This window comes from Glycine soja, chromosome 11, assembly GCF_004193775.1.
Source record: "Glycine soja cultivar W05 chromosome 11, ASM419377v2, whole genome shotgun sequence".
NCBI classification, from domain to species: domain Eukaryota; kingdom Viridiplantae; phylum Streptophyta; class Magnoliopsida; order Fabales; family Fabaceae; genus Glycine; species Glycine soja.
This window is the reverse complement of record NC_041012.1, coordinates 50,742,409-50,762,989: the sequence shown is the minus strand read 5'-3', so window position 1 is coordinate 50,762,989 and position 20,581 is coordinate 50,742,409. Positions and strand designations below refer to the sequence as shown.

Sequence of the window (20,581 nt, the reverse complement as noted above, 5' to 3'; positions counted from 1 at the left end):
CTTCTAATTTTCATTTTAAAATTTAAATTTCTTCTCATTTGATATATCTCCATACATGAAAATGTTAATATTTATTCTAATTGGTGCATTCAAAACAAAAAAGTGAACTATAAAATTATTAAATATTTTATTTTTCAAATTTAATTCAAAAATGTTATCGTACTTTTTTGTTTAATTTAAAAAATAAAAAAATTCCCATACATAGGAATAGATAGGAGAGAGATTTTTTTTATAATTAAATAATAAACTTGATAAAATTACTCTTCATGACCGCGTCTATTTTAAAATAATTACACTCACGTGACGAACCATACACGAATCCTTCCTTTGTGTTTCATTGAGAAGTTGAATCGACAGTCATTGCTCTGAACATCCTATTTCTGTCTCTTTACCCATTCGTTATCAATCACAAAAGAAGTAAAATTGTTGCCACTTGTTTTCCTTGCGTTTTCGTCCACGGTGCTCTTGAACCATTTCTCCTTGGTTTGTTCACGCTTGGAGTTGCTCTGCGATTGCAAATGATATGCGCATAATAACATTTTTACTTTATTTGCCTCAATTAGAGAGTGCCGCAAGTGCAAGAAAATTGCTCTTGAAATGATTAAAAAGTGAACTTAGTAGCTTACTCATAATTTGACATATATGTAATCAATTTAATCAAATTAATAAAGCTTATTCTGAAACAATAGCAAGAACAAAACACGTATAGGAAATGAGTGACAACAAATTTTCCCTTTAGTATAAGAACAAGGAAAGTTAATTAAACCAACTGGTAATGAGAATGAGATTTCTTGTCTTGGCTGATTTTTTTCCTTTGCAGCAACAGCGCACCATGGATAGTTCCAACGCGAACAAAACCCGGAGAAAGGGTTCGTGTGTAATTGATCACGCGTTAGTGTAATTATTTTTAAATCTGAACCGTTAGTAAAATTGAATAGACGATGAAGATGGAAAATTATTTTTAGAGTAATTTGAATCCCTCCATATATATTTATTTTTTAAATGTGATGGAAAAATGTTTGAGACGTAAAAAAGTTAAGCAAAATATATTCAAGTTAAACAATTTTTAAAAGAGTTGAATAGAATGTCAGTACAAATATACGGTGAAACAGTTACAAATTATTTTTAATATAATTATGAAGATTTTTTACTGCAATATAATTATTAAGATTTTTAATATAATATTAAGATTATTATTATTATTATAAAAGTGAGTAATCTTATCTGATATTACAATGATATATATTAGGTATAAGTGGATTCTACTTGTAATAATATATTGGTTTAAGCAGAAGAGTTTTACCAAAAAAATACTAATTAAATTTTGAATACATGCACGCTGACGCCAATCGCTGTGTAGTACAAATGCTACAATACGCATCCCGAAAAAATGCAGTACAAGAGTGTAATACAATTGTTGTACCAAATCATACTTAATTTAGTTAATTAACACATACAATACAAACGAGTACTTATTGACACCATTAAAGCAACATGATAAGATTATTTGGACATCAGTATAGGAACATGGCTTCTTCCAACAAAATGAAGACCATCAAGTCAACGTTCCTCGTTTTGTGCCTCTTAGCCTCGTTCCTCTGTCCAATCAAGGCTCACGGAGGAAGTTCTCATGATGGTGTATCTGAAAGCGAAGATTTGCATTCTCGGGGTCTGATCGTGGTGAAAATATGGTGTTTGATCATCTTCCTTGTGAGCACTTTCGCTGGCGGGGTTTCTCCTTACTTCTACCGTTGGAACGAGACTTTTCTTCTTTTGGGGACACAGTTCGCTGGTGGGGTTTTCTTAGGAACCTCTCTGATGCATTTCTTGAGTGATTCTGCTGAGACCTTCGGAGACCTTACTTCAAAATCTTACCCTTTTGCTTATATGCTGGCTTCATCTGGATACCTTCTCACCATGCTTGGTGACTGTGTTATCACTTTTGTTACCAGGAATAGCAACAGGGAAGCCAAAGTGGTGGAACTGGAAGGAGGGACAACGCCCCAAGAGCATGACCTAGCCAGAGATCATTGCGCAGTGGCGGAGACAACAAACCCTGTATTATTGAAGACTTCTTCTTTGGGAGACACCATTCTACTCATCCTTGCACTGTGTTTCCATTCAGTTTTTGAGGGCATTGCAGTTGGAGTTGCAGGTTAGTTTTCTCTCCTTCACCTTAAAAACAAATCACAAGCTAGGCTCTTTCACTAGAAATTATTACATTGAATATCACATCATGAATATGGTCTTGCTAATTAATTTCTCTAGTAACACAGTCTAGTTTTTCAGTTTATAAGAAAGAATTAATTAATAAAACCTGATTATAGTCAGATAGAGATCGATTGAGTTGATGATATAATAGTATGTAATTATGTAATAATTAAAATCACGATGTTCTAAAACTATGTAATAATTTCATCATTTCATATACAAATCTTTATAATTACTTTTAAACAAGTTAGAAATAAAAACAACAAACATTTTCTCAAATCAAATAGGCCTTAATATTTCCACGTTTTGCATTTCCTGGCATATATATTCGCCAATTTGATTATTATTTATTGGGAACTCCAGTATGTTTTCCCTTTATTCTGATTATGGTTTATGATAAATCAAATTCAGATTAATAATAAGTAAACTTGTTTAATTAACTAATACTATATAATTCAGGTACTAAGGCGGACGCATGGAGGAACTTGTGGACAATATCCTTGCACAAGATATTTGCTGCTATTGCAATGGGAATAGCTTTGCTAAGGATGTTACCTAAGAGACCCTTTGTAACAACAGCAGCATATTCTTTGGCCTTTGCTGTCTCAAGCCCCATTGGTGTGGGGATTGGCATTGCCATAGATGCCACAACACAAGGAAGCACCGCAGATTGGATGTTTGCTATAACAATGGGTATTGCTTGTGGGGTCTTCATCTATGTTGCCATCAATCATTTAATTTCCAAAGGCTTCAAACCACAGAGGACAATGCGTTACGACACTCCCTTGTTTAGGTTTGTCGCCGTGCTTTCTGGTGTTGCTGTTATAGCTGTAGTCATGATCTGGGACTGATCATCATGTTTCAATTCCTGTTTTTCTTTGTTCATTAATAATTGTTCTACGAAATTGTGCGTGTGTGATAATTATGATGAATGTACCATTATATTTCGCTACAATATTAAACGTTTGTTTACTATTTTGAATGAAAATTTATAGTCATTGTTCCTACTATCAGGTGAAATTAATTCTTCAGGTTCCTTGTTCAATTATCCTCCGATGTATAATTTAAGAGATAAGGTATAAGGTAGAAGAGGCCATTGTTTTTTTTTTGTTTTTTTTATCTGATTTCAATCCTTGTATCAGTTAGCGTTTGATATATATTAAGATGGTGTTCAATGAATAGAGCGTAAACTCGATCTATTATCTAAAACAAATATATGTAATTTAATAAAAAAATATTAATAACAAATATTTTATACTTCACTTAGTAACGATTAGATTTATCTTTTACTGCAAAAGAATGAAATGACTACCATTAATTATATAAAGAAAAAGAGAACTGTGGGTTTTCAAACTTATATTACAATAGAAAAAAAATAAATAAATACAAAGATATATAAGGTAATGCTTATAAATATTATTGTTGATCATAGAAAACAATTAAGTCCGCTAAACATGATAGTTAGAGTTTAATTCTGATCATCAATTAAAAAAAATTGATAAACACATACTTATTGTATCACTATAGAATATGACTAACAATGAAATGATACACAATTAAAGTTTTAAATAGAAAACAAAAAATATAATTTCTCTGTACGTGTTAATTTGGGTTGGTACTTACACTTTGACGAATATATTTTGAACATATGTACGTGAAAATAAAGTTCACATATGCACTCATTTGAACATATCATTCGTTATGCTAAGATCTATTTTATTTTAATTGTTGATTGATCATTCAAAAATAAAAGTCAAAGAACATAAATCTTAAAATCAACTTCTAAAGGTAAAGATAAAATACTTGGAGAATTGAGAAAAGATTAACCATTTCATATCGAGGGTGTGACTAAGTTAAGTACTTTAACAATTAGCATCGATTTTAGTTGAGATTTTACTTAATACATATCTATATGACAACAACAATGTGGTACTGAAGGTTACCGATGCTTTTGGTTCTCCGTTTCGAAGTTTCGTTATTTTTAAGTAAGTTCTCAGTATACTTTGGTTGTCATTATTTTAAAAAATAGTGTATATGAGTTAATTTATTGCTAGCTAATTTATATAAAGGGTTAAAGAAAAGACTTGAGCTACCTTATGCTCCAAAATTAAATGTATAACAGAAGCTATCTCACTTTAATTGTATTTTTTTTTCATGTACAAGCATATCTTAATTAATTCATTTTAGTAATCTTTTGTTTAAAAAATACTTAATATTGTCGTCATTGACTCTCCCGAATCCACCCTGCGCTTGAAGCCGTGAAACTGCAGATATTGACGTCTTTGGTATCTCTTCCATACGTGTTTTCCCCATAATTTGGTTCAATTATAAGCTTCTCAATTGTCCTCATCTCTTTGTTGTCTCATTTTTTCCTCTAATTAAAAAATGACAATGAAAGGGGATAGACGCGATGGGATTCACCGGAACATACAATTTGATGACGTGGGCATATTTGAAACGTAAATATGTAAAGCAAAGTATATTCAAGTCGAGTCCAATTTGTAAGAATATACTGGTTTGAGTATAATAATTTTACTAATTAAACTTTGACTGAGTGCATGCTGACGCCAATCTCTGTGCAAAGTATAAATGCTGCAGTACAACGTATGCATAGATATCCCTCACAAGTGCAGTGCAAGTTTAATACAAGCTATAATGTAATTATTCTACCAAATCACATACACACATGTGTGTATTGGTGTATATATATACACACAATTGAAGCAACAAGTTCAGATTATTCAGATATCAAAATAGCAGAGGAGAATAGAAACCTCTTGTCAACGACGTTTCTCGTAGTGTGCCTCTTAGCCTCCCTCCTCTATCCAATAAAGGCTCACAGAAGATTTGTATTCTCGGGGTCTGATCGTGGTGAAACTATGGTGTTTGATCATCATGCTTGTGAGCACTTTTGCTGGTGGGGTGTCTCCTTACTTCTTCCGCTGGAACGACACTTTTCTTGTGTTGGGGACTCAGTTTGCTGGTGGGGTTTCCTTGGAACCTCTTTGATACATTTTCCTGAGCGATTCTGATGAGACTTTCCGAGACCTCACCTCAAAATCTTACCCTTTTGCCTTTATGCTCGCTTTATCCGGATACCTTCTCGCCATGCTTGGTGACTGCTTTGTGAATTTTGTCACCAGCAATAGCCAGAAGAAACCCAAAGTGGTGGAACTGGAAGGAGGGAAAGCATCCCAAGAGCAGCATCACCAAGCCAGAGATCAATGCGCAGTGGCAGAGACAACAAACCCTGTATTATTGAAGACTTCTTCCGTGGGAGACACCATTTTACTCATCCTTACACTGTGTTTCCAATCGCTTTTTGAGGGCATTGCCGTCGGAGTTGCAGGTTAATTTTCACTCCTTCACCTTCAAAACAACTCACAATGGTCTCTTTTGTGAGATCATATTATATAATCCGATATTATGAAATAGTAGGTAGCATACATATTATTATAGGAGAAGTTGATGTTAAAATGATAATATATTTAATAGAAATATAAAATATATATTTTTTCAGATTGGAATTTTTCTTAAAAAAAATTTAAATATATTTAACATGATGGATAAATGACTCAATTTTATTTAGGATTTTTTATAAAAGTTTTTGTTTTTTAAGTTTTTGATATATTAAAATTTGTATTTTTAGTTTCTGTCATTAATTAAGTAATTATATTATTATTTAACAAAAAATATAAACAATTTTTTTAATATATTAAACACTCGACATAACAAAAAAAATTAAGGACTTAAAACAAAAAAATTAATTATCATCATTTATATATTCATATAAATTATCACGGTTTAATATATAAAGTTATTTAAGCTTAATAAGTGTCTTTAATTCACATTTTAGATATTTAATTATGTTAAATATTTAAAAATAAATTTATCACTAATAATAATTCTATTTGTTGAAATAAAATTATTTCTAATAAAAAATATTTATTATTTAAGAACTAATTCATCACAAGTTTACATATATATATATATACACTAAATTAGTCTTCGGGGAATGCATAATAATTGAAGGATTAAATAAAGTATTTATTCAATTATTAATATATATGTAAACTTGTTTGACTAATATTCAGGTACGAAGGTGGAAGCACGGAGGAACTTATGGACAATATCCTTGCAAAAGATATTTGCTGCCATTGGAATGGGAATTGTTTAGCTAAGGATGTTACCTAAGAGACCCTTATTAACTACGACAGTATATATTCTTTTGGCTTTGGTGTCTCAAGCCCCATTGGCATTGCCATGCATAGACGCCACAACACAAGGAAGCACCGCAGATTGGATGTTTGCTATAACAATGGGTGTTTTAATTGCCATCAATCATTTAATATCCAAAGGCTTCAAACAGCAGGGGATCGGATGACCAGCCGTTTCGACACCCCCTGGTTTAGGTTTCTTGCTTTGCTGTTATGGCAGTAGTCATGATCTGGGACTCTTCCTCATCTTTCAATTCCTGTTTTTCTTTGTTTTTATTATTGCTCTACGAAACTGTGCGTGCGACAACTATAATGAATGTACATATATATATAATTTAGTTGTTCGAATTCTCAATGAATAATGTTTCGTGAATACTTTATGCTATAGGACATTTAGAGAGACAGAATTAAGTGAGAAAAAACATAAATATTATAAGATTTATGATATGATAGAAATAAATAGATTAAAAAATATGAAAAATATAGGTAAAGTATTTAGAATAAATAGATGTTTATGTATTATTTCTCAATATATATAATACCGTATAATTTGTGACAATGTTTTTTTTCATAAAAAAACGCATGGACGCATGAATTCTCCTTGTTCATTTTTTATTGGATAAACATGTGATTTTAAGAAATAAGTAAAATTAGAAAAATTACATGAGATTTGTGCAATATAATTTCGTAACAATCATCTTTTCTCATATTTACATTAACACTTCCAATTCTTGTAAGATAAAAATTGTCTTACAAAGGTAATCTTCTTTTAAGTATCTAAAACACTTAGCTTTAAACTTAATTTTAACTATAAAATTAATTTTATAAAATGAAAATCATTCAAAATCAAGTTTGTAAAGACTCACACTCAAACACACTATATCATTAATGGAGGACATAAAGGATGTATTGGGTAGTATAACATAATAAATGGAAATCTGAGCACTTAATGTTTCTTGTATTTAGCTTCCCTTTTCTAACACCTGGTTTTTAATGCCGTTGTCTGTAAGTAATGCAAATTCCATATTTGGCTTGAAAGGACGAATAAATGCAGACATTAATCTCTTTGGCTCGTACTGGTCAAGAGACATTTTCATATCATGCTACAACTTATGTGCAGGCATTAATTTGTACACATATATATATAGTACAACCTACAAATTGAAAACGACATCGGGGCATTTCATTTCTTGCATATAATTTTTATAATGGTGAATGACTTTTAAATGATTTGTGAATTATTGTGAACGGGAATAATATATGATGAAAGGGGATAATCAACTACTCAATAGTCAATATTATTACTAATGTTTTTTTTACAGAAGTATTATTACTAATGTTGGTACCTGTGTTTGTGAGAGGTTAATTAACCACAAGGTATTACAAAGCAGAAACGGAAATTTCCCTGTCCCTCTAGCTAATTGAATTCTGACTTCTGCACTTCATCTCTTGGCCGGTAACTGATCAATAGACATAGCTACAACGTATTACACTCATGGCAATATAAATTCAGTTGGCTAATCCAAGTTGAGTTCCGTGAAATTATGTGTAGTTAATAGATTGCTGTTAATAATATTACTTTAGAGTGTGTTTGGATAAGAGAATTTAAAATTATGAAAAATTTTAAATTCTAAGAATTTCAAATATTTTAATTGGATTTTTTTTTATTTTTAAAATTGTGTTTGGATAAAAAAAATTAAAATTATGAGGGTGAAAAAAAAAGATATGATTGATGTGCTAATTATACATATTCCTCTACGCTCACACCCGATCGATGTTCCACGAGTTAAGACGGTGTTTCTTGAAATTCTTTTATTTTTAAAATTTTGTGTTTGGATAAAAAATTAAAATTATGAGAGTGAAAAAAATGAATAAAAAAAAGAGAAGATATGATTGGTGTGCTAATTATACATGTTCCTCCATGCTCACACCCGATCGATGTTCCAAAAGCTAAGGTGGTGTGTTTCTTGAAGAAGATAATTTCAATTTTTCACCTTGGAAATTGAAATTCCAAATTTTTTAGTGGTTTAAAATTCTGTTTTAAAATTCTAAAATTTTAAAATTTTCACAAAAAACATCTTTTCTGATAAATTATTTTTTTCAATTAAAATTTTCTATCCAAACGCACTCTTAATAAATTCTGATTTAATTTGTGCTTTCTTGGCCTGATATAAGAAAAAGGTTGGTCAAATGTCCTTCTCCTTCAATTTGCATTGGTCTCACTCATTCAATAAGGTACTAGCTGTTTGGTTACGAAGGGTGCAATCACACCAACCAGGGAGTGAAGCAGATATCCAATCGATCGAGTCGTTCACTATTCCACTTGTGTCTTATTTGTGTCTTATTTATGCCTCTAAGACATAGATTATATATAATATTTAATAAAATATTATAAAAATATATTAATAACATTTATTTATATTTAATAATGTTTTTTAAATATTACGAAAAAATTTAGTAACATTTTTAATAAGGATTCAACAAAAAATATTATTAAAGATCGTATTTAATAGTGACTATTCATTATTCATAAATAATGAAATTCAAATTAAAAAAAATGTCTAGTATAGCTGGTGTACATGGGAAAGAAAGATGTGATTGTACATTTATAAATTAGGAGGAGTAAGATTTGGGGGACGTAATTGGGACTTGGGAGAGAGAACATTTAATAATTACGTTGGTGGCACTCGAAACTAATGAAATTAATACGGAAATAGTGAAGGACTCCAAACGGGAAGAAATTAGCTAGAAGCTAGAAGCTAGGTGTAGAATCGATCATTCAATTCCTCTTCTAACAGGCTTCTTTCTGAAACCTAATGAAATACCAAGATACCTAGCTAATGGACCAAATTTTCTATTTATACAAATATAAGCCAGTCTCAAATGCTATTAATTAGTTGTGAATCGATTCGGAGCAGAAGCACGTATTGTTGAAGAAGAAAATGATTAGCGCTATTCCTTCATCAGCGGCACTCTCTGTTAGTCACTAGCTTCCTTAATTTGGACCTTTCCTGAGCTCGTGCTGCCTGCTATTTCAAACCATGGACGCGTTACTAGGCATTATCAGTTCGATGTGCACATTAGCATTGCCTTACATCACTTACACGTGCACTCGCGTGTCTATATAATTTTAATTTTGTTTTCTCCTTTCAAATAATTATTACAACCGTAACTTACGCCACCACTTGGCAAATTACTTGTTTTTCTCACATTTGTTACACATGAAATGTTTTTTTTTTTTTTTGTGACTTATGCAGATAAGGCTGAAAAACGTTACTAGGCTGTGTCACACAAAGAGCATGATTACTGTAAACGGGATGTAGGAGACAGATTAGTGGTTAAGGTTAACCATGTTCCAAAGAATATCACCATCCATTGGTATGCGCATTTGATTTTCTGAACTTATTAACCTCATGTTGTGCATCTTCTAGCTTGTATATATGCGTATGTCCATGTGCATGCATGCAATGAATATTAATTTATTAATTAATTGTTTTGTCTCCCGTAATTAATTAGCATATGTCAGCATGATATGATATTGTGATTAAACAGTGGAGTATAACAACAAATGTGTATAGGCATGGAGTGAGACAAGTACGTAGTGGATGGTCGGATGGACCATCGTACATAACTAAATGCCCCATACAAAGTGGTCAGAGCTATGTGTACAACTTGAGCATGGTTGGGCAAAAGAGGAACTCTATTCTGGCACGCAAACCACTCGTGGTTAAGGGCTCCTCTGCATGGACCCCTCGTCATCCTCACGAGGCGCAACGAATCTTACCCGTTTGCCAAACCCTACAAGGAAATCGCCATCCTCTTTGGTACATGCACGAATCAATTTATAATAATATTATCAAACATTTCTAATTCTTAACAAAATCATTTGATTTTTATTTTATATATATTAATTCTACTAGCTGAAGAAAAAATGTTCCTAAAATAATTGAGTATAGGAGAGTGGTGGAATGTGGATCCGGAGGCTGTGATTGCACAAGCATTTCACACAGGGGTGGTCCTAATGTCTCTGATGCATACACCATTAACGGCCTTCCTGAGCCCCTCTACAACACAACACAGCTTTATTAATTAACTTAAACACACATTATCTAATTAATTAATTGGGTTTCACTTTCATATGCTTAATTATGCATGTACAGATACATTCGGCCTAAAGGTGAAAGCAGGGAAGTCATATCTTCTCCGTTTGATCAACGCTGCAGTGAACACTGGACTGTTTTTCAGCATAGCAAACCACATCATGACTGTTTTTGAAGCCGATGCTACTTACATTAAACCTTTCGACTCCGACATCATCCTCATTGGACAAGGACAAACTACAAACGTAGTGTTGAAGACAAAACCTGAGTATACAAACGCCACTTTCTTCATGCTAGCGAGGCCATTTTTCACTGGCAAGGGCACCTTCGAACAATTCCACATTGGCTGGCATCCTAGAATACGATGACGGTAACGATACCCCTGCTTCAAACCGTCCCATGTTGAAACCAACCCTTCCTGATATCAACGACACATCCTTTGTTTCCAATTTGAACACTAAATTTCGCAGTTTGAACAGTGCAAAGCACCCTGCGAATGTGCCCGAAACAGTTGACAAGAGTTTCTTCTTCACGATAGGTCTCGGGAGCATGCTCTGCCCAAGAAACCAAACGTGTGAAGGGCCTAATAACAGAACTAAATTCTCTGCCTCCATGAACAACATATCTTTCCCACTTCCTTCAGTGGCGATTCTTGAGAAACATTTCTCAGGGCAGGAGCAGGACAATAATGGTGTTTATTACACCACGGACTTCCCAGTTGTTTCTCTGAGAGCCTTTAACTACACGGGGACTCCCCCGAATAACACCATGGTGAAAAGTGGAACCAAGGTGGTGGTGATACCCTTTAACACGAGGGTGCAGGTGGTGTTGCAGGACACTAGGTGCAGAGAGTCATCCGTTACATCTTCATGGGTTCAACATGTTTCGTTGTGAGTCAAGGTTTTGGGAACTTTGATCCTATCAAAGACCCTGCCAAATTTAATCTGGTTGGCCCTGTTCAGAGGAACCGGTTGGGTTGCAATTCGCTTTCTCGCTGACAACCCAGGTGACATCACTTCAAACGCCAAATTAAATATTTAATCATATTATATATGTTCTTTAACTTTTAACTTTTAGTTTATTTAATTTAATTCAACCAAAATAATTTTTTAAAAAATTGTGATTTAATTATCGTTGTTTATGGAATAGGTGTTTGGCTGATGCACTGTCACATCGATGTGCACCTGAGTTGGGGGTTGAGGATGACTTGGATTGTCAACGACGGGAAGCTCTCTCATCAGAACGAAGTTGCCTCCTCCGCCAGCTGATCTCCCAAAGTGTTGAGCATTTTCCAACTTGTAGCTAGCTAGAATCACCTTATTCTCTCAACATGTCTCTCATTAATTTCTCACAATAATGATTATGTATCTTATAATTTACCTCTTGCAAACTAGCTACTCAAGGATCTTGTTAGCTCAATCTTAATGCCTAAAAAATTGTCTCATTTCCAGCTTATTTATGCATTTATTCAGTGTTAATTTTACCTTCTATTCTATTTAAGAGTGAACCAGGACTTGGCTTCTATGCACTTTTAATTATTTTCATTTTTATTGATTAGAAAAAAAGTCAAGATATTTATTATAAAAAACTTGAGTTGTGAGAGGTAAGGTGGGGGTTGTTATTCTGCATGTATAAGTTCTCGTTGTGTGTGTTCTGGCCTATTTGAGTACAAGTGGATTGACCTACTAGGTCATTATGGATTTAGAATAAGGTTCGGAGCATATTTTTATTTTTGTGATGACATTTAATTTATGTTATAAAAAAGAAAAGTGCTTAATGGCACGAATACGAAATTTGTACCCATATATTATTTTGTTTGGTTGTTTTTCACTTTTTTGTTAAGGTTTTTCCCTCTCTGTTATATTTGCTTGACATAAACCTTTTCAATTATTGTTTTTTAAGTTTCATATTGAATTATCCATATGAAATAGCATAGCTAATAGAGAAATGGGCAATAATGAATAGAATAAAAATGAAATAAAACCAATCATACACTTACATCTAAAATGTCTATGGCAGTAATTTGTTTTGTTCGTATGTATAACAATTTCCATCGATCGATCACGTTAACAAGAACCTCGGGTACGCATATGGAGTGCCATGCCCATGCCCCAGCCTGCGACAATCATTCAGTTTGGTTGTACAGATAACAGTGCCAATGGGATCGCTCACACAGCAACTGGACCTAGGACGAACAGAGCATCCCATGCATTTCTTTTACCAAATTGCTTAATTTTCCCTTTTTTCGTTTTTTAACTATTAAATAATAATTTAATTTTACTTTTTTAATAAGGGATTTTTCACTCATTCACCAAAAAAATGGGATTTTTCACACACATAATTAAGAATCAAATTCTAAAAAATATGTTTATAGAACTCAATCATCTATTTTTTTTTTTTTAAGGAGCAATCAACTATCTATTGAGTTCATTAGATTTTGGTGACTTTAGCCTCTTTTGTTAGATCAATCTTTCTCTCTCTCTCTATATATTAGTTTTGTTCAACGGATCAATTTTTTAACGGATAAAAAAATAGTTTCTTTTATTTTTTGTTTTTATTTTATATTTGTACATTGTTTTCTATTTTCATAAATTTATATAGAAAAAAGTAAAAACAAAAAATAAACATAGAAGATTCTATTTTTTCTATATAAATTTATGAAAATAAAAAATAAATTAAAATCCAACTGACTTGGCTTAGGTTGGGAAATATTTAATTTTAAATAACACACGTATATTTAATTTTAAAAAAATATCCCTTTTTTCAAACTTTTTTTTAAAGGACTTCATGTTCAAATAAAATAACTATTTTTTTTAAAAAAATCTAAGTTGAAATATGAATAAGTCAAACTTGTTGAATTAATATAGTGATTGGGCTTGAAGTCCATGATAGTCAATTCAAAGACTTATTGGTTATAGGTGTTTAGATGGAAGCATAAGTTAATATTAACATAGTAAGTAATAGTTGTTGATATTATTGTAGATAAAATAAATTATTTGACATACAAATTTAACAAGTGATTTATACAAATTAGTGGTAGAAAAATACTAATATTATAAGAAAAATAAAATATTGTAACATACACAAAAAATATTAAATTAATATTTAATTAAGCTTATTTATTTTAATTATTAAACAACTTAAAATATTTATTTAAATTTCTAATAATAAGTATCATCTTTATAAAAATAATTAGTGTTAAAAAATTAACTAAGAATAGAAAATTATAATTCTTTAAAAAAAATTCAATTGAATAAAAAGAGATGTATAAAAATTATAATGCGTGAGAAATCAGAGTCTCTAATTAAATATTTTTTTTATAAAATATTATGTATAAATATTTATTGCCAAGGATACCCGTTCACCTAAAAACGTGAGAAATGAGATTCTGTAGCTCAATTTTTTTTGAAGAGTTTCTTTCGTCATTTTGATTAATAATAAAATGTGTTATTAACATTTTTTTTCCAACAATATATTTTTCTAAACAAAATCTTTATTGTTCAATAAAATATATTAAAAATTACTAAAATTTGTAAATCTGATTTCTTTATTTAATGTATTTTACTTATAATTTTCAAACTTCTAATAAATCTGAATTAATAAAGTGTGTTGGGAAAATAAGGTAGAGAATGTGTTGAAAGGTTAAATCTTCCACTTTATTTTTTTTTTTTACAAGTTAAATCTTCCAATTGATATTATAAGACCTAATGGATGAGACGTTAATTAAGATGGGTGGGGAGAGATTGGAAAAAGAGAGATTCTTTTTTTTACAATCATACTGTCATCAAATTCACTTATGGATGGCACCTAAGCACATCGGCCTCAAAGGATATCTATTTCAGACTCCAAAATTTTCCTTTCCGAGGTGTCTTTCGCTTAATTGAATTAAAAAAAAAAAAAAGAATAAAGAAAGAACTAAGGTCTGGTAGGTTGCATATAGGGTAATAGAAGAATGAATGTAGCTTGCATTTTCAATGCAGATCCAAATACTATTATAGTGACAAGAATAATATGCTCTATCAAAAAGTAATCGCTTTCTCAGAGAACATACAGATAGAGAGAGACAGAATTAGAGACATAGGAGAAGATTTAACACATGAAAGTTTTAATTTAGCCATTCATTTTAAAAAATCATCCCAAACATTAGGTGTAAGAGAAAAAAAATCAAACTCACCTTAGTCAACTAACAATATTAATCTGGAGTCCAATTGATCATATACATATTTCCAGCAATGTGTAAATCTTATAACTTTCCTTAGTCAACTCGTAATTACAATCGAATCTATAGTATTCATTGTGGGCCAAAAAAGTATCCTCATGGATCATAAACAAAAAAATTTGTGCAAGTTGCAACTAAACCAATAAAAACTGAGCACAAGATCTGTGTGGTTCTTTCATGAATCCCCATGCTTGTGCCAGCAAACCAACATGGCAACACACCTCCTCATGATGTAAAACCGTGCTTTCTGTTCCTTAGCTAATTTGGTGCATTTGCGCCCAATGGAAGGGTTCTTCTGTGAGAAGCTCCTAGGAAGATTATTGTTATTGCATTTGGAGGAAGATGAAGAACTCTTTTGAGACAGGCTTCTAAGGAGAGGAGAGTTTGAAGTAGAGGTGCTCCTTGAGAATAATGACCTTGTGGAAGAGGAACCCGTGTCCTTCTTTGATGATGACTTTCTCTTTTCATCCATCACAAGAAACGGAGGAACTTTGAATGTGATAAGTGATAGATAGATATTCACTAACTACCACACTGAGCCTTATCCTTTGTGTGTATGAAGAAGAAGAGGAAAGGAGATTGTGATAAGAGAGAAGAAAAAAGTCACTGTGGGACTGTGTAGGTATAATAGGTATATATTTAAAGGGTTCAAAGAGATCATCAATGCTTGCTACTTACTTGCTAGTAGGTTGTGGTCAGCACTGAGTTTGTATATATATATAGCCTTATACATATCCACTCACTACACTACTGTTCATAAATACAAATAAATATAGAAATACATTTACATGTAAAATATATTAATATATAAGATCGGTTCAATAATAAACAACAGTACCAGAACATTTTAATTTAAGCAACTTTTTTTTTAATTTACACTTTGTGCCCCATTTTTCACTGTGGTGGGGCTAATACATGAAACCCTGTCCATTGAACTCGCCTCGGATATGCTATGATTCTTTTTGGAGACACATTTTGTACGGTTCCAAAATGGGCAGTCACTTATTAAAATTGCCCCTCTGTAGACAAAAATGTTAGCTGGTTCTCATGTGGAGGGTTGTGCCTGTTACTCCATTTTTTCCCCCTTTTTTTTCACTAATTTTAATTTTGGTTCTTTGATTTTCTCCACAGTTTTTGATGTGTTCAAAGAAACTGTTGCGAGCATCCTAAGTTTTTTTTTTTTTTTCTATGGACCCTCTAAGTTTGTTGAATGGCTGATGTTTAGAGTGTGCCTAATTTGCAGTTAAAGATGCTTTTCCTTCACCAGAAAAATGTGCACATGGATGACAGTACTCTGCATCTCCTTGGTAGTCCAAAAATGTGTTTAAATTATAAGTCCTGATGAGTATATTAAGAGACTAGTGTCCATGATTCACATCTTATTCGTATGAACGTGACTGTTGTTTGTCAATTGTCACTATTGAAATTAGTTTTGAATTTTGCTCGCTCTTTAAGGTTTTAAAAAAACTAAATGAAACAATATATATTCCTTTAATCATAATCTTTCTTCCCCTTTTTTTTTCAAAGTTTTGAAACCTCATTTGTGGGAAAGGAGAGGTATATTTATTTTGCTAGTGGCTGATATGGTCAATCTTATGATCATCGAAATAACACAGCACTTTACTCCTGCCTCTTGTCCATGGATTCGGTGCTAAAGCATCTTTCTTCTCCCTTTTATCGATCTAGATGTATATAATTTACAAATATAGTTTTCTATTTTTGTCCACTGCTTATTTAAAGAAAATGTAGCGCCTAATAAACCTACAAGTCGATCTTGCTAGAATTGTGACCATCACAGACACTAGTTTAAATAACACCCATATTATTGTTCTCATTAACTAATTTATTACAGGCTTGAATTCACAGGCACATGGTATTGCAACTACGTACGTAGCTAGACCAGTAGTTAGGATAGTGAAACAATATTTTCGGATTTTAAATTTTTTTATGCTGAAGTTTTTGTCTGAATACATTTAAAATTTTCAACAGGGGGGTCCTGCTTAACTTATCATGTGAGGGAATTGATTTGTTATTCATTTTGTATTAATACTTTAATAGATCTCGCCGCTCTTAGTACTGCAGTTTACACAGTGCATGAGTTAAAATATATCGTATTTCTTAAATTGACAAGTAAAGAAAAGGAAGATGAAATTTCAAAAGAAAGGATATGAAATGGCCATCGAGAAGGAATCTAATGATTTGGATACAAACTTTTCTTTTTTGAGGATTATTTGACTGGTCAAAAAAAACTTTGCAATCACATGCATGTAAGTATCATTATCATTGGTAAACAAAATTAGTGTGTAAAAGGTACATACAGCATTTTTTCGGTTGGGCATATGTAGGTCTATATTGAGTCAATGTGAACCAAGTATTTTCCTTCTTTTTGAGATGGCTTGACTGGCACGTACGCATAAAATTCGAGCCTGTGATGTTTTCTGAGGACCCTGTCCCTCTCTGTACAGCACAAATTCAGTGTTGTTGTAAAATTTTGAGGTGCCCAGAAATGCAGTCAATTAATTATTAAAAGCTAAGATACACAGCACCGCAATCAAGTTATAAGCAGTTGTAATTACTAATTAGTGTTGGTCAAAACATGACGTGGATGGTCAAACATCATGTCACGTGGGGTGCTGTGGTTGGTGTAAAATACATATCTACTCATTTATTTTAACAAAGTAAACAAGTATTTTGTTCTTCCAAATATATTATTAATGATCATTGCTATTTAGTACATAGTTTTTTTTTTAAAGAATTAGGAACTGACCAACTTTTTTTTTTTCAAATTTAGCTTGCAAAGGTATAATATTCCTTCCACCAACGGTTACTATATACTAATAGAATTTCCTAAAAAAATTCAAATATTTGATTAATTATAACTTTATTTTATTTTAAAAAATATTATTATTGAAGTTTGTTAATTATGTAATGTTATCAACCTAAACTTTTACTCTAAAACATCAATCTTGTTTTCTGTTGTTGACAAAAGTAGGGGTAGGCATGGAGTAAAAATTGAAAAAAGAAAATTGATGCTAAATTACAATAAATTAACAGGAATTTTAACTTTGAGTGAAGTATGCCAAAAACTAGACGGGTTTGGCTAAAGCCCTAAAGGCCCTAAACTCTAAAGGAATTAATAAAAATAAAATAAAATAAATCAATCAGGTAGATTGATTTGGGTTGAGTCTATAAAATCAAAAATAAAAAATTCAAATTAAAATGATTAAATTCACAGTTTTTAATTCGAACTAAATCAATGATATGAATCAATCCAATTTTTTTTAATTCGAACTATCGAATTGATCTAAACCTATGATCATTCCTACATAAAAAATGTAAGATACAGTTTTTTTTTATCGAAGAACTAATATGAGAATAATTAAATTAAAAATAAAAAGAGTAAATAATCTATGTACCTTATACTAATAGTATATATATATATATATAAAGGAGTAATTTTATTTAATTAAAATAGGAGTAGAGATTTTTAATGTTTGACGGGAATACTAGGTGTGTATATCTCCAGTTTCACATTGAAAACGCAGCAAAAGTGGAAAACAAGAACTTGGGAATTTTTAATTGGAATTTTTTATGAGGTTTTTAGAGTTTTCAAAATGGTTTTGCTGGCCATGTCGGGCGGGGAGAATATGAGGAATGGGGAGTCCCACATGCAGGCATGTGAGCTGCACAAGGCATGGTCAGGTGGGGGAGGTGCTACCATGCATATACTATATCTATAATAATTACCTCTCTCTCTCTATATATATACCCTTTTTATTCACTCTCAAGGCATTAATCTTGTCAATTTCAATTTGGCTTTGGCACCAAAATCATCAGGGCCAAAGTGACGTGTACTATACTATTTTTTTTATCCCTTGCTGTTAATTACTTGTGTTTCTGTTTATTTGTGGCCAAGACTATGTATAAGATAACATGCAGCGTTAAGGTTCATCGTAACTTACCACTTAGCGGGAGCGTATTAGACAATAATATAATTATATGGGACTGGGACGGGCAGATTCTGCAGGAACGACGTTTGAATTTCGGAGATGTTCTTTGACCAATCACAACAGGTGTTGTACACCGAAACCAGAAAATTTTGCGTGAATTAGCTTATATTTTTACATTTTCTAATGCATGAGTTTATTTACTTTATGTTCAATTTCAAATCTGTACTTAACGATCGGATGTCCCCATAGAAACAATTTGTAATTAAAAACGATGATGATGAAAAAATCAATTTTGGATATTTAATAACAGAGTATACTATGACCTTTGGTGAAAATAATTATATATATGTCTAGGACCAACATCTTAGCACAATAAGTTGCCAAATTGCAACCCAAAATGAGAGCGATAATTGACCGGTTAAATCAGCTGAAAACTTGCTAATTTGTAGTCGTTTGCTAAATTCTGTGAAATCGGCAGACGTCTGAAGAGAGGCCCGGCCCAACAAGTCCCTTCTGACTTGCTCTTGGAGTGAAAACAAAATGAATTATATTCTCTATCATTGTTTCACACATGGTGAAGGTCGATCTTCAATTTATCATTTATCATAGTTATTAAATTAAAGTATTTGCCTTTAAAAAAAAGTTACTAAATTAAAACCACAAAAAAAGAAGAAGCAATGACCAGTCTGGGCTCTATTGATTGCCGAATCGGGCTCTAGCTTGCATGTGGTTTGTTTGAGGTCTTTTCATCAGTTGCATTTTTTCTCCTCTTATCAATTAATTATTTTTTATTAGAGTATATATATATATATATATATATATATATATATATTAAACACTTTAGTTGTGATCTACTAACCATGCCAAAAGGCGAAAACAATAAAAGAAAACTAATACAAATTTCATAACCCTCATTATGATCTTCTTCTTCTTCCTTGCAGTGCAAGACATGCATATTTACAGGTGCATGATGTATTTCCAAAATTGGAAATAGATTTATATACCTTCTCAGGTTAATATCACAACGAAAGTGGACTCCCTGCACTCAGAGTGTATATGTGTGTCTGTGAAAGTATAATTTTTACCATTTATTTTGTTTTAAAACTTAACAAAAATAATTAAATATAAGTAAAAAAAATTTGAGCCGCGGGATCATGATGATTGGCTGCATAAAATTAATTTGAATGTAGAGAATTTAGGTATAATGACAATTAATGTCTACTTTTGTTAGTGGGAACTGGGTAGCATGAATAGTTTAGGTACTACAAAGATTCTGTTAAATGGAGAATCTGAGGTTTATTAATTGTCATCCAAGCTAATTCTCCAACAACATCGGAAGTCACTTAATATCACAAGGTACAGTTTAATTATATATAAAATGAAAATCAATAATAATTATTGATTATTTTTTAACTATTATTATTTCACATTTTATCTTTTAAAATGATCCTGTATTTAAACGACTCAAATCTCTTAAATACAAGAAATGGTTGGGAGAGAGAGAGAGGACTTTGTAACAAAAGAAAGCATAACAATTTTGTACCACATTAGGCTCATGAGAGCTCGAACGTGATAGTAATTGACCTCCACAACCTGGTAGTGTAGTGGGTGCATGTCCTGGACAACAGTTATCAGGTCACGTCCAAGTTTGGCCCTGCTACTTATATAGGAGGAGACACCAAAAGAAGGTAAGTAGCATTCTATCCCTCTTGACTCACATACTGATTTAATCTTTAGGGTCCCTTTTTAGGTGCTCAATCCATCATCAGTAACGGAGTTCATATGCTCAAAGAGGAGGAGGAGAAAGATAGGATCAAGTCGGGAGACACTAAAACTAGTAAGAACAAATGGGGTTTTTTTTATAAAAATTTTCAGCTTCTGTTC

At 32.0% G+C, this 20,581-nt stretch overlaps 2 protein-coding genes and 2 pseudogenes across 2 annotated transcripts; 3 read left to right on the top strand and 1 right to left on the bottom strand.

Annotated features, from left to right (window-relative positions):
• Positions 1 to 1,465: 1,465 nt before the first annotated feature.
• Positions 1,466 to 3,221, top strand: LOC114374615 (zinc transporter 1-like). The gene is made up of 2 exons (XM_028332281.1): positions 1,466 to 2,155; positions 2,671 to 3,221. The coding sequence occupies exons 1-2, from the start codon at positions 1,495 to 1,497 to the stop codon at positions 3,060 to 3,062; spliced, it is 1,053 nt and encodes a 350-aa protein (XP_028188082.1). The 5' UTR covers positions 1,466 to 1,494; the 3' UTR covers positions 3,063 to 3,221.
• Positions 3,222 to 4,621: 1,400 nt separating this feature from the next.
• Positions 4,622 to 6,825, top strand: LOC114373397 (annotated as a pseudogene).
• Positions 6,826 to 10,386: 3,561 nt separating this feature from the next.
• Positions 10,387 to 11,972, top strand: LOC114375844 (annotated as a pseudogene).
• Positions 11,973 to 14,627: 2,655 nt separating this feature from the next.
• On the bottom strand, positions 14,628 to 15,424 carry LOC114372879. The gene has a single exon (XM_028330435.1). It carries the CDS (start codon positions 15,217 to 15,219, stop codon positions 14,923 to 14,925), a length of 297 nt encoding a protein of 98 aa, XP_028186236.1. The 5' UTR covers positions 15,220 to 15,424; the 3' UTR covers positions 14,628 to 14,922.
• Positions 15,425 to 20,581: the final 5,157 nt, after the last annotated feature.